The 16339-nt window shown below is 31.5% G+C and overlaps 1 protein-coding gene across 4 annotated transcripts in view; it reads right to left on the reverse strand.

The window, feature by feature from the left end:
• The window catches only part of LOC114339251 (chitin deacetylase 1), a 120421-nt gene that overhangs the window by 5701 nt on the left and 98381 nt on the right, over positions 1-16339 (reverse strand). For 2 of the 4 annotated variants that reach the window (XM_050649129.1, XM_050649127.1), the window contains exon 4: positions 7004-7153. The exons of the other annotated variants lie outside the window; for them this stretch is intronic. In XM_050649129.1, the coding sequence (XP_050505086.1) occupies positions 7004-7153 (150 nt within the window). The remainder of the gene's footprint in view (positions 1-7003; positions 7154-16339) is intronic. 4 annotated transcript variants of the gene reach the window in all.

Consider the following 16339-nt stretch of genomic DNA (forward strand, 5'->3'; position numbering starts at 1 on the left):
CTGTTCATCTACAAAACATGAATGCATAGTTCCATCTTCTGAATTAAAAGAATACGTTACAAGCCTGTTTAGTTCTAATTTATGTACTAATGGATACACCTTAATTCTAAATACATAGTATTATGTCAGAGAATTTAAAAAATGGACTTATAGGCTATTGATTATGTACTTTAGAAGGGAACTACAACGTTAACGGAGTTTTATTATTTCATATGGTCAATGGACCTCCGGATATGAAAAAACCGAGGAGTCCTACCATTTACAGTGGTGCGTTTTTGAGAAAGGGGTGAATTAGTCCCTAGGCACAGGGTAAATTGGGGTAAGTTTTATGTACTTTTAGTACAAACACGTCTGCAGAAAAATTTTTCCAGGTTAAATTCACTATCACAATATCACCTTTCAAACTCTAAAATATTTTTTTTACAAAAATATTTTCAAAAAAGAAGCAAAAAAAAACAAGGAACAAAGCAATTTTGTTTTTGCCCCATAACTCGTTTACACGGGGATATAGGTATAGGTACTGCTTCGCAAAAAAAAATTCCATCCTTCCTATTTAAAATAACGTTTGGTAAAAGTCTTTTGGAATTATAGTTTCCGAAAAATGATTTTTCAAAGTTCGCCGCTCACAGCATTTTTGGGTCATTTTTCCCATTATTTCGCAAACATTGTTCTGTAACTTTTTCTACCTAGATTTAGGTATACGTAATGGTACATTTAGTAGGTAGAAGAGTCAGTTACTTATTATTAAATGGTCTATTGTAGAAGGCTAGATGAGTATTATTAAGCAAGATATGGTTTTTCAAAATTTATACTTTTAATGATTTTTGATATATTTTACGATTATTTTTAAATTTCTCATTATAACTTTTTTTCTTGTACATTTAAGTATAAACATTGTCCACTAAAAAAGAAATCTTATTTTCTTTACTTTAAAATGGTGTATTGTAAAAAATTCTAGGGCTATTTTTAAACAAGATACAGTCGGAAAAATGAAAAATACCCATGAACGAACATATAAAACACGCTGTATTTTCCTGTCACCGTGTCACAAAGAAAATTGCCCAGCGCAAGTACATGTAATAATAATTATTGCATGTACTTGCGCTGGCCAATTTTTTGTATGACACGGTGACAGGAAAATACAGCGTGTTTTATATGTTCGTTCATGGGTATTCTTTCATTTTTCCTACTGTATGCTTTTTCAAAGTGTGACATATACACATGCAGTATGTCCCACTAAGTTCCACAATTTCTCTCAAGAGTAAAGTACCTTTATATTTCACAATATCGAAAAATGTTATGAAGAAAATTTATTTGGAATTAAAAATTATGTTTTAATATGCAATTATATGCTTCTAATTAAAAAAAATAAAAAGTTTTAAATTTTTTCTAAAATTACGGATACTATTGGATATCCTACGGATATCTTTTTTAAAAATAGTCCTAGAAGTTTTTACAATAAACCATTTTAAAGTAAAAAGAAAAGATTTATTTTTTATCTCTTTTATTGCACAATGTATATATTTAAATGTACAAAAAGTTATATTGAGAAATTAAAAAAAAAAACATAAAAAAAATCAAAAATCATTAAAAGTATGAAACTTTGAAAAACCATAACTTGCTTAAAAATAGTCGTATAACCTTATGCAATAGACCATTTTAAAAGCAATTGACTTCTTTTTCTACTAAATTTACGATTGCATATATAGTATTTTTACTACAAAAGCAAGAATACTTAGGTCAAAATTTCTGACGTCCGAGCACTGCCAAATCATTAAAATGTGACTTTTCATCATGGCCACGTTAATGTCATTACTTGTCAGATATTGTCTTTGTTTTTGTTTACTGTACAAATAATATCTCTAATTCTTTATTCTAATTAATGACGTCAATCGGTTTTCGTGTCTTGCCGAAATATTTGTAATGTTAATTAACGTAAATAAATATCAACTTTAAAATTGACATTTGTCTAGCACAGCTATACCACAGTATACGACGCCCACACGAAACTGCCCGAACTTGCCAAGGTGTGAACATGGTATTATAATAAGAAAAACGTAATCGCGATTACATTAAGAATTTTAGAATTATATTAATTAAATAACCAAAAACATTTTTTATTATTAATAATATAAATTTTATGAAACAATCCTTTAAGATACGATACGATACGATATGACAGATATGACGATCCTATACGATACGATACGATAAGATATGACAGTTCTGTGCTGCTACATTTTTACTTCATTTCGTACACAATTTGATTCAAAATAAGCTTTAAAAGACTGTACTGTTGTTATAAATACCTACATATTGTAACTATTGTAATTATTGTTGTGTACCTATGTACCTATACTACTGTGTTTGTGTTTGTATTGAGAAACATATCAAATCAAAATGTTTCTTTAATGGATTATTTTGAACAAGAACAAAATAATGGGATTCCCTTTTACCTAACTGCAGAGAAGTAAGTTAAAGAATTTAGATTCCTTCTTCTTCTTCTTAAGGTGCCGAGACCGCTTGTCGATCGTTGGCTCTCATGTTGCGCAGCATATTAACAATCATTGTCTTATTTACAGCCGCACGAAATAGTTCAGTGCTAGTTTTCCCAAACCATTGGCGTAGGTTTTTAAGCCAAGAAGTTGTACGGCGGCCCACACTTCTTTTTCCCATTATTTTACCTTGCATGACAAGGTGAAGTATGTCATATTTTTCTGGGTGACGCATTATATGACCAAAGTATTCCAATTTGCGCCTTTTAACCGTGTTCACTACTTCGCAACTTTTATTCAAACGTTGCAAAACCCTTTCGTTTGTGACTCTTTCTACCCAACTGATCTTCAGAATACGGCGCTAGACCCACATTTCAAATGCTTATAGGTTTTTAAAAGCGATTCTGTCTGTGTCCATGCTTCAACCCCGTAAAGTAGTACTGGGAATATATAACATCGGACCATTCTTATGCGAAGTTCCAAATTTAGATCATGACTGCACAGGATTTTCTTAAATTTCATAAAACTTGTTCTTGCTTTGGCAATTCTACTTTTTATTTCTGTACTAGGGTTCCAGCTTTCATTAATATGAGTACCCAGATATACAAGATTACTTACTCGTTCAATTGAGTCATTACCGATTGTTACGTTATAGTTATTATTATTTACGGCTGCCTGTTTACTAGTAACCATAAACTTTGTTTTTCTTGCGTTGAGTTTGAGTCCATATATCGCGCAGAATGCCACCATTCGATTCAATAACGCTTGAAGACGTTCAATTGATCCAGTCAGCAACAAGGTTTCATCTGCGTATGTGATATTGTTCATAAGCATACCATTAATGCCCTCTTTTGCGTTTTCCAAGACTTCATTTAAGATTGTTTCAGCGTAAAGATTAAACAACATTGGTGACAATATACAGCCTTGTCGAACTCCGCGCTTGATTTTTACTTCTTCAGAGCAATGATTCGCAACCCTAATACATGCAGCCTGGCCCCAATACAAATTTGCGATTATTCTAATGTCCCTACCGTCCAGACCGGTAGTTTTGAGAATATGTAGCATTTTTTCATGGCGAACTTTATCAAAGGCCTTTTCAAAATCAATCGCGCACATGAAAACGTCATGATTTACATCTCTGCATCTTTGAATTAAAACTTGGGTTGCGAATAGTGCATCACGCGTTCCAAGGCCACAGCGAAAACCGAATTGAGTACTTGAGATTCTTTCCTCAATTTTTCTATTAGATTAGGTTTATTAAATATAAATAGGATTATTATTAGGTTTAAAGATCAGAAAGTTTTTTTTATGAATTTTAGCTTTTGCAGTACTTAATTTTAAAAATATTAAATAAATCTATTTTAATGATTATACCTACACTATGATAATATTGTTGTTAATTGATATATTTCGGCAAGTAATAAACACCAATTGACATCACTAATTAGAATAAATAATTATAGATATTACTTTTATAGTAAACAAAAACAAAGAAAAATATCTCTGACAAGTAATGACATAAACGTGGCCATGATGAAAAGTCACATTCTAATGTTTTGACAGTGCTCTTACGTCAGAAATTTTGACCTACGTAATCTTGCTTTTGTAGTTAAAAGACTATAACTAAAAATGCATAGAAAAAAGTTACAGAACAATGTTTGCGAAATAATGGGGAAAATGGCCAAAAATGCTGTGAGTGGCGAACTCTGAAAAATCATATTTCGAAAACTGTACATCATAGAGACTTATACCAGACGTCATTTTAAAGAGGAGGGATGGAATTTTTTTAAGTTATACTTCTTTAGGCGCGTTGAGAGTAAATTTATATGTGCGCGAATTCATCAAAAGTCTTGGTCCTGAGCGCAGCTCAAACGTTATACGGGCTCTGATTGGGTAATTACAAAGACCTGCCAACAATTGTTCCATTGTTTTTATTGTTGTGATAACAGAGAAAAAAGCAAGTTTATAGTTGTAGTGACTTTTTCAAAAGTTTTTAAAAGCAACAGGTACGTAATTATTGTAAATGTTTCAGTATTGTAATACAAAATTACATAGGTACTTACCTATTTGGAAAATGTATCTACCTATTTAGTAGGTAATGCTTTGATTTACATAAATTGATTACCAACAAAATTTCTACCAATCTTCATCTAATATATTGTTTTCTTACTCTATTTTTTGTTGTTTTTTTAATGTTTTAATTCCACAAAAATCAAACTAATTTGATTCAAATATTGAATGGGTTGCATATGTGAGTCCATATTAAATGTAGTAATGAAACAAAGACTTACTCACAATCATTTAATTATACTTTGACGACCGGTTTCGATCTCTACATTATTCAGATCATCTTCAGGTCGGCGTTACAAGTAGTTAAATGCTACAATTAAAGAAAACCAGAGTTAGAACATTGTCTGGTTACACAAATGTTAATAGAAAGCTAAACCCGAAAACATTTTTTTGAAATAAAGGTTTGCAACTGTTGACATTTCAGAAATTCGATACATACAAAAGCACACTTATGAATAACAGATACTCATAAGCATGCATAAGCAAATAGGTGCTTGCAGTTTATGAATATTTGTTGAAAAATTTTTTTAAATAAAAACTAATGAAAATATTAATCAGAATTAGATATGCTTCCAAAATTCAAAAAATAATAGTAATAGATAGTAATATTGCTCTGATCTACTTACATGCCGTTACAAAGGATGCGTTGCCACTTAGTTGTTAACATGTTAATACGTCCAACTTATGCTAATAGATTAGCTGGGAGAGGTATAGGGCAAACAGACATGTTACGTAGGTCAAAAGGTGTTTGCCCTATACCTCTCCCAGCTAATCTATTAGCATAAGTTGGACGTATTAACATGTTAACAACTAAGTGGCAACGCATCCCTTGTAACGGCATGTAAGTAGATCAGAGCAATATTACTATCTATTATTATTATTTTTTGAATTTTGGAAGCATATCTAATTCTGATTAATATTTTCATTAGTTTTTATTTAAAAAATTTTTCAACAAATATTCATAAACTGCAAGCACCTATTTGCTTATGCATGTTTATGAGTATCTGTTATTCATAAGTGTGCTTTTGTATGTATCGAATTTCTGAAATGTCAACAGTTGCAAACCTTTATTTCAAAAAAATGTTTTCGGGTTTAGCTTTCTATTAACATTTGTGTAACCAGACAATGTTCTAACTCTGGTTTTCTTTAATTGTAGCATTTAACTACTTGTAACGCCGACCTGAAGATGATCTGAATAATGTAGAGATCGAAACCGGTCGTCAAAGTATAATTAAATGATTGTGAGTAAGTCTTTGTTTCATTACTACATTTAATTTGATTAAATTCAGAACTGTTAAACAGTAAAACGTTCAGTTGGCCTATCTTAGCATATATGAGAGGTACGTGCAAGTGGCTAAATGAGTAGAGGCTTCGACTTCAAATCCTAAGCACCCGAATAAACGCGGGTTCGAATCCCATTCGAATCCCATCGAATGCGTATTTAGTTAAAATTTTTGCCAACAATTATTGTTCAAAAATCATTTTTTTGGGGCATTTTTCAATATGTTTGTGTGTGTTTTATTCTTTTATTTTTTTAATTTTTGGTATTGTTTTAATAAATTTTTTTGGAAAGTATTAAAATTAGTTTAACATTTAAATAAAATATAAATAAACTGTTTAAAGTACATATTAATTTCGTTGGAATCATATAATAGAAGTATAACTTTTTACGTGCGTACAAAGTACACACACATTCTTTTTTTTTCTGTGAAGCAATGCCTATACTTATATCCCCGTGGAAAAAAGTTATGGGGCAAAAAACAAAATTGCTTTATTTCGTGTTTTATTCGCTTCTTTTTTTGAATATGTTTTTGTAAAAAAATATTTTTGACTTTGAGAGGTGATGTTTCGAGAGTAAATTTAATCTGGAACAATTTTTCTGTAGACATGTTTCTACCAACTGTGCATACAACTCATCCCAATTCACCCTGTGCCTAGGGACTAATTCTCCCTTTTCTCAAAAACAAACGTACCCCTCTAAATGGTAGCACTCCTCGGTTTTTTCAAATTTAGAGGTCCGCTGACCATATAAAACAATAAAACCCCGTTAACTTTGTAGTTCCTTTTAGCTGTCATTCATTTTTTTAGATCCTTGAGAAAACTAATAAGTATCTTTTAAAAATTTGAGTGCAGAATGGAAGACTACATTATTACCGAGGGCTGAAAGTCCGTGAAAGATTCTGTAATGTTTATTTTAATAAGTTACAGGGGTGAACAGGAATGAGAAGTGTGATTTTTAATTTCAAACTTCTCATTCAAAAGAAACTTTTTGGTTATTCTAAGGGACTTCCGCTCTCGGTAATGAAAAAAATGAATGCATTTAAAACACATTGGCGCGAAATTTTGCACCTACAACCTTAATGCTACTTTCATTCTCACCGGCTCATATAGCATTTTAAGAAGAAGAACATAATGTCCGATCTAATTCCATCACTTACCGCATGCATTCTCGTCTGATTCATCTTTACAGTCTGGCTTTCCATTACAGAAAAGATCTTTGTCGATACATTCTTCATTACCACACATCAGCTTTCCTTCTGGACATCTTGGTTCGTCGGTTTTCAAAATTGGAAGGACTTTTCTTGGTTCTAAAATAATCGGTTAAGAAACAAAACTATTCCGTCAAAATAAAATAAAGAGGTTGTTAATTTTCTTTGTACAGGTTTTTTGTTGATTGGCGTTTTTATACATTTTTACAATATGTACAATTCGTTTATAATTATAAAAGAAGAATGCATCAGAAAGTAGGCATATAACGTTCTCTACAGAAATTTACGAGAAGAATCTAAGTGTTATTTTACAGTAAGTTTTGTTTGTGGTAAAATTTAGATGTGAAATATGTATATGCAATGATTTTAGCCGACCAACGTAATAACACATTTAGTCCAGTGTACCACGTTAAAAATATGGTATAACACCCCTATTTCCAGATTAAACTTTAAAATCTACCCTATGCCGAAGTGTGCTTTTACTTTGGGTGTGGAATCCACACCAACTGAGGATTGGGGTAGGGATGGCGGTTTTTGACAAAACACCTGTTTTCGGTTATACCGTTTTTTTTTGCTTACGGTTTAACCTGGCGGTTATAACCGGCCAAAAAAACCAGTTTTTGGAAAAACCGGTTTACGGTTTTTATATCCAATAGGTTACAAAGTTACATTTACAATACACTTTAGTTTGCGATACTCCATTCGACTCGATATCAATATTATAAAAGTTAGTACTATCGAAAGAACATATGTACCATATATATATAGGTACATTTTAACTCATTTAATACTTCCTGTATGAGTGTATCGTTTTGAAAACGTAGGGAAATTCTTGGAGATTCGTATTCGTAATCAGTAACTCGATATTCATAGTCAGAGCATTATTTTTGGTAATCAGAAAAAGTGATTCCCCCACTTTCTATGTCAAGAGTTAAATGTGAAAAATAGATGATGTTTGATGTTTGCGTCTAATTCAACCAGATCACCTCTTATGTAAATATTATGATTACAAATACCTTTTCAAGGAAATATTATATTAAAACTTAATAATTGTTTCTGGCTGATGTAGGATTGCACTTTCAGTTTGCTTCTGTATTTTATAAAATAAAATAAAATTTGAATTATGGTTTTGTTTGGAATAATTGCTTGAGAATAATAATTATGCTTGGGATCCAAAATAATACCTAACCTAATCCTAATCACCGTAAAAACCTAATAACCGGTTTTTACTTTAAAAAGAAAAAACCGGTTATAACCGGGACAAAAAAACAACCGGTAAAACCGGTTATTGCGAAGAAAAAAAACCGGTTTTAGGTTTAAACCGGTAGGTTTTTCCCATCCCTAGATTGGGGCCTTTGTATTGAAAATAACCTCAAGAATCGATAGAAAATATATTTGAAACAAAAAATGTTCTATAGAGCTTTTCAAAAATATTTTGAGACATTGATTGAAAATGTTTCTTGTTTTTTACCGATTTTTCCCGAATGATTTAAAAACTTTATATTTTATCAAAAAAACTGATAATGGATTGTACCTTATAAAAGCGAAAATAAAAAAATATCAAAAGGTTTCCTGGGTACTGTAGGACTAAGGCAAGGATGCTGTGTATCGCCAGTATTATTCAATATGTATACAGGGTGAGGCAGATAAAGGGCCTATTAGAAATATCTCGAGAACTAAAGGTAAGAAAATCATGAAAATTGGAATACAGGGGTTTTGAGGTGTACTAAAACTATTTAATGAAAATATTTTGGTCTCTTTGCTACTTCCGGTTATACCGGAAGTTGATTGTAACTTCGTTTTTTTAAAAGGGACACCCTGTATATTTTTACACTTTTGGATTCTCCTCGATTTCTTCTTTCTTAAAATATAAAGTTTTGTAATATTATACAGGGTAGGTTAAAAGATAATTACGTTTTCATATTAATTTCGTAGCAATATTCGCACCCTGTAGGATTGTAGCAGTTTGACATAATAAACTACATTTATGTTCAAATGATTTTTAATGTAGTCTACTATTGTTAGGAATTATTGGTATAGTTAAATTTTTCATTTTAGTATACAGGGTTGGTCGAAACTCGGAATGAGTATTTTCTGAGTTTTCTTAATTGGAACACCCTGTATTTTAATATTGTAATGAAATGGTATTTTATGGTACTTTTTATTTTCTTAAGCATTCCCTATACCTAACTGCTTTAATTTGTAAGTTATTGGTGATTCAAACCAAACATTAATTGCAACACAAAATATGTGAAATTGTATTAGGTTGGCCGTGAAAATATTCAATCACAAATAATTTTTTGGAAACAAATACATATTAATCTAAAATGATACTTAAAATTGCCAATGATGCTTGAGCTATCAAAATACCATCGAAGTTAAGATTGTTGGTGCGATTAACAATTAAGCACAAATTAAAGCAGTTAGGTATAGGGAATGCTTAAGAAGTAAAAAAGTACCATGAAATATCATTTCATTACAATACTAAAATATAGCGTGTTCCATTTAAGAAAACTCAGAAAATACTCATTCCGAGTTTCGAGCCACCCTGTATACTAAAATTAAAAATTTAGCTATACTAATAATTGTTAACAATAGTAGACTATATTAGAAATCATTTGAACATAAATAGAGTTTATTATGTCAAACTACTACAATCCTACAGGGTGTGAATATTGCTACGAAATTAATAAAAAAACGTAATTATCTTTTAACCTACCCTGTATAATGTTACAAAACCTTATATTTTAAGAAAGAAGAAATCGAGGAGAATCCAAAAATGTAAAAATATACAGGGTGTCCCATTTAAAAAAAAACAAAGTTATAAGCAACTTCCGGTATAACCGGAAGTACCAAATAAATGAAAATATTTTCATTAAATAGATCAGTCTTTAAAACCCCCTTATTCCAATTTTCATAATTCAGTTGCCTTTAGTTCTCGAGATATTTCTAATAGGCCCTTTATCTACCTCACCCTATATTGATGATGCCCTTAGACAATGGAAGAAGAAGTACAATGGAATGGGACTACCGATAGGAGATAAGATACTTCTACATGTTGCACTATGCAGAAGAACAAATTTTAATTGCATAGGACAAGGATGATCTTGAATATATATATGGCAAAAAAACTAATATATGAATATAGAAAACGGGGTCTGGAGGTGAATATCAAAAAATCACAATATCTATGCGTAGGAAGGGAAGAACCGGAGAACCTAAACCTGGAACAGGATATTGCAAGCTGCAATATCTGGGAATAAAACTGACGAGTACAGGACGAAACGAACAAAATATTAAAGAAAGGATAGTAAAAGGAAAACAGCTTATAGGAGCCCTGAATTCAGTATTGTGGCAAAAAAATATAAGAACAGAAAATAAAAAACGAAGTTGCAACACAATATTAAAACCAGTGTTAACCTATGGAGCTGAAGTTTGGCAGTTAACCAAAAAGTACAAAGATAAATTACTAGCCACTGAGATGGATTTTGGGAGAAGGTCAGCAAGAAGATCTGTACGTGAACACATAAGAAACGACGACATTAAACAACAACTGGAAATAGAATGAACAATCATATATGACATCGAAAAACAACAGCTAGTGTGGTATGGAATAGAGGAAATAAGAATCTCAAAAAATTGTTAGAATGGACCCCGTAAAAAAAAAGGAAACGTGGGAGACCTCCAACTACATGGATAAAGGGCATCTTCAAGGCGGAAAAAAATTTAAGAGAGGAAAAGTGCCACAATAGAAAGCAGTGGCGATAATTTGATTTAAATATACACCTTATAAAAAATGAAAAAGATTACATACTTATGTTTAATTTTTGCTGCAAGCCAATACAAACCGCGTTATAACTCACTGAAAGTGACAATTTCGTATTTAATGAAACATTTTAAAAACTCATCATAGAATAACAGGAATATGGTCCTTTGTGCTAAAAAAATTCATCACGTATCTTTAAAAGCACTTAAAAATTGAATTAAAATGAATAAATAGTCTCTAGTTTATTTACTGAGGGAGTTATGATAAAAATTTAATCCATTTCTACTTTTTTTTTTGTACGAAAAAACAACAATACTACCCTTGCTATTTTTACCCTAATTGAATTTAAACTTTATCCATTTAATATATTCACTTTATTTAAGCATCAGTAATGCGATACAAAAGTTTGAACAATTAAAAATAAATAATTTTGAAAAAAAAATATGGTAAGACTGACAGTGTTTTTGGCATTTTTAAAAATACCACCAACGTATTTTAAAAAATCTCTTTTTGTAATACTATCATATCCTGCCGTAACCTATTCTTTCTTTGATTTTTTATAAACTACATTCTATTAATTAATTGATAGTTTTTTTGGATAATATCTAAAGTTTTTGACTTATTCGTAAAAACTCGATTGAAAACATATATAAAAAAATGACAATTTCAATCACGAGTAAGTCTAGAAAGGTTGATTTTTCTAAAAAACTTTATAGAACAGTTTTTGGGTAGAATATATTTTCTACCGATTCCTGAAGTTATTTTTAAAGGTTCCAAAACCCCTGTTAGAGTGGATTCCACTCCCAAGGTAGGGTAGATACTTCAAAAGCAAACTTCGGCATGAAGTAGATTTTGCTTGATGAGGTATTTCGTAGTTCCTGTGAAAATTTCAAGAAAATCAATGCATAGTGATGGAATTCAGAGGGTAAAACTTTGGTACACTTCACCAGTTATTACAATTTTAAAGAGAAATGTTTGATTAAGTGTATAATAAAAAAATGTACGTAGTTAATTTTTCTTAGCTTAAATGTATCGACAACTAAGGCCATTAGCATTGTAGTTAAATAAAATCACATTTTATATAAATTTTAGAATAGTAGTCCAGGGGCATCTGTTTTGAGATGGACGTTGAGAGGTGACTCATATTTTTTTGCAGAAATTGTTTGGAATTAACTTATATAATAATAATTGAGTTATCCTCCCACTCAAAAAGGTCCGGAACATTGTTTAAATAATCAAAATGTCAAATAATGAAAGAAAAATTCGATTTTTTTCTTCGTTTTCTGATTATAACTTTAAAAGTATTCACTTGCGAGAAAAGTTGCACTGATATGAAAGTTGCGTAATTAAATTTCCTACGATAGGGTTGGTTAAAAATTTAAAAATTGTCACCCTTGTTGTCAAATAGCAATAATTGCGAAAAAACCATTAAAAAACAATTATTCGCATTTTACGTTTTTCAATCATTTATGCTACACTTAGGACCTTAATATTTGACCGAGAAAAACTTTATGATATAAAACAATACTGTAAATTTCATTAAGATCGGTTAATAGATTTTTCAAAATAAATTTTGCAATCCAGCTTTCGCAAAAAAATTATTTTTTTCAAAATGTTGCAGGACTGAAAATAAAGCAGATAGCAAGTTGATTTTTTTTATATATAGAAGAATACTGTACCTTTCATTTGCAGTTTGCAAAATTTAAATCGGTTAACTACCACGGCGTCAGGAATTTTTTTTAATAAACATTAATTTTTGGTGCTAAGCGCAGGATAGCGGTGTTTGATTCACACAAGTTGATTTCCACCAAAATTTTTTCCAATCTTTATCTAATATATTATTTTCTTACTCTATATTTTGTTGTATTTTAATATTTTAATTCCACAAAAGTCAAATTAATTTGATTATTGTTTGTGAAATATTGTTTAAACAATTGTATATGTTTAAAAATAATAAAATTTTATTCTGTAAGTTAAAATATATGAATGAAGAAAGTTTTTGCTAAAACAGGGTAATTTAAAATGTGTTTTTATGACTATGTGTTTTTATTTTGCAATAAACAAATTTATTTATTTATATCGAAATGTACTAAAAATTAAAATTTATCAATCATTATCAAAGGTCATTGGAATGCCCAATCAGAGCAAACGTATCCGCTGTCCTGCGCGTAGCACCAAAAATTTATGTTTACTTAAAAAAATTCCTGACGCCGTCGTAGTTAACCGATTTTAATTTTGCAAAATGCAAATGGAAGGTACAGTATTCTTCTATATATATAAAAAATTCAACTTGCTGTGTGCTTTATTTTCAGTCCTGCAAGATTTGGAATGCCAAATTTATTTTGCAAAATCTATTAACCCGCGAGTAGTCGCGCCGTTAGATAGAATCTCACATTTTATCCTTTTTCGCGATAACTTGATTAAAAATTTTGCAATTTTGAAAAAACTTCGTAAGTGCCTCGAGGAAGGGTGTAGTAATGCGGAGGTATTTTTTTCTTCATGTTCTTTTTGTGGAATTTATGGCTTTGGGGAGAGCCAATTAGCTTTAATAATTGTTAGAAATAATATTTCTAACATAGCAAGTAAATAAAAATCCTATAAAATAAAAATTTGTAGTAAATTCGTATTTAAATTCGTATTGTGAGATGAAATCTAACACGCGACTATTCACGTTACAGAAGTGAGCGCCATTACTTCCGGGTTAAACCGATCTTAATGAAATTTACAGTATTATTTTGTCATATCATAAAGTTTTTCTCGGTGAAATATGAAGGTACTCAGTGTAGCATAAATGGCTGAAAAATGTAAAATTCGAATACTTGCTATTTTATGTTTTTTTCGCAATTATTGATATTTTGCAACAAAGGTAACAATTTTTAAAATTTTTAACTAATCGTATATTGTAGGAAATTTAATTACCCAACTTTGATATTGGTACAACTTTTATCGGAAATGAATTCTTTTAAAGTTATTATCAAAAAACGAAGAAAAAAATCTAATTTTTCCTTCATTTTTTGACATCTTGAATATTTAAACAATGTTCCTAACCTTTTTGAGTGGGAGGATAACTCAAATATTATTATATGAGTTGTTTTTAAGCAATCGCTGCAAAAAAATATGAGTCACCTCTCAACATCCAAATGTACTAATAGTTTTACGGATGCGCCCTGGCTTTAGGAGAACACATTGATAACAGGCTGCTAATCAAAAAGTGGCCGCAAATAGTTTTAATTAAATTAATAGTAATTAAAAAAAAATCGTTCATGTATTTATATCGAATGAAAGCAAATTTTTGCCTCTGTTATGCCTGTGAAAAGAAGGCCGCAAATTAGGGTTGCCAGCTATTAAAAACGCGAGGTACCAAAGATAAAATAAAAGAGAGCTAGCGCGCACCACTGGTTTGACAAGATGACGGCTTTAACAACTCGTATTCGCCATCAAACCTTGTCAAACCAGTGGCGTTGAGCTCTTTTACTTATGCATCCTAGGCATATCTATCTTGGATAATAAAATAATAAGCAAATTTATTTTTTATTTTTCAAAAACCAAATTTTAAAAATCATTGCATAAATATAACTAATTTTACCAGCAGGATGGTCAATAGGAATAAGAAAATAAAGGAAGTAAAACATAAAACATGCTTTTCAAGCAATAATGGAACAGTGAATATTTATGTGATGTATATTAACAAATACACAGATTGAAATAATGAACTAATAGTTAACACACAATGTTTTAGCCAGAGTAAGATATGAGACGGCCATGTCTACGAACACATATTGAAAAATTGAAGTATTTATGTAAATTGTATATATAAGATATCCCTCTTTAATTTTTATAAACCAGTCAAATCATTTTATGATATATAATGTATAGGTACTAAGTACTATTAAAGAACTTATTGATACCAACATATACGTAAGTACCTACAGCACACAGATTTTTAAAGTTACCGGCGCGGAATGACGTATATGCTCAGTAGAGGTCTATTCACATAAATCCGTGACCCTACCGTGAAAGTAAACAGAACGTGATTCTACCGGCGCGCGGCCAGGTAAAAATATTCTTCTCTGAAACTGAAGAACGCGTAATTCGCACAAGCCCGGCGCTAGCCAACGGCAGTGCTGACAGTGCAGTGGTGTCGACGTGTCCATATCGTATACAGATATTCTCACCGCAAAATATTTTTATTTTTCCTGACGCACCGCAGCTGCATTCTTCAAAATGACGAGATGTTGATTGATTTGATGCACAACAATTCGGTTCTTTTGATTTGTCAAATTCGAAGTATAGCCATGCTCTTCTTCTTCTTTTACTTGTTTAATTCCGAAGCTGCCTCTGGTTAATTTTCTGGGAGGTAGATCGCCTACTATCTCTCCATCTTTTAGGTGGTTTTCAACCAGGCGGGTTGTTTTCTAGGGCAATTTTTGGGAGTCTATTCTCATCCATTCGTCTTACATGCGCTGCATCCTCTTGCACTGTCTTCCCCATCTTACAATATCTTGAATTTTGCATTGCTCTCTAATGTCTGTATTTCTAACTCTGTCTCTTCTTGTTTTCCCCACTATTGTTCTTAGGGTTTTCATTTCGGCAACTCTTAGCATCTGTTTAGTTTTGTTGGTGTCTTTGCGCACTTCTATGCCATATGTCATGATCGGTAATGCTATAAGTGTTTTTTAGTTAGATATATTTCTAGTTTACTCATCAAGACATCAACGACTAAGGCAGTTATCAACTTTTTATGTATGTAGAGTAAATAATTTCCCTTCTGTTGCTTTCTTATTCCAAGCTTGATTGACCCACAAGCGATTATTTGTAGTGTATGTTTCCTATTCCTGTTGTTCTTGTGCATATATAAGATCAGAGAAATTCTGAACAGTTCGCTGTTGGAAAGCACCGCCATTCTAGTAACCTTCAATATACTGTGATGTGTGCACCTCAAGGGAACCGCACTGATACGGCACTGTCACTTTACGGTCACGTCACGGTGTATGTGAATCTACCTTTAAGGTCCATTATTCTATATTACGAGTAAAAAGTTAATGAACGATGGAGACAAGTTTTTTGAATATTTTAGACTGTCTCAGAATTCGGTCATGTTTTGCTGAGTATTTATTTTCTCAGGTCTTACTGATTCCTGCAGACATCGCGTAAGTAGCTTGGCAATGACCTGCCATTATCTTTTTCCAGCCACTTTCAAGGCTCTGCCACTATTTCATCACGTCCGGAGGACTTATTTGTTTTTCATTCCTTGCACTGACCTTCAAACTTCATTGGATGCTACTCTTCTTCTTCTTATTCTTCTTTTTGTATACACGTGACCCAATGTTTTTTCTATGCCCCTCCAGAAAGTTGTCGTTCCATCGTTTGCGTGGTCTTCTCACTCACCATCTTCCGATTGAGGGAACCGTATCTGGCTCTCCTTACTACTTTATTTGTTGTCGTTAGGCTTATGTGGCCATTCTATTCTACTCTTCTACCCTTTAATCAATGTTCTCCACCTCGTATCTCCGTCGTAT

Source organism: Diabrotica virgifera, chromosome 4 (assembly GCF_917563875.1).
Source record: "Diabrotica virgifera virgifera chromosome 4, PGI_DIABVI_V3a".
NCBI classification, from domain to species: domain Eukaryota; kingdom Metazoa; phylum Arthropoda; class Insecta; order Coleoptera; family Chrysomelidae; genus Diabrotica; species Diabrotica virgifera.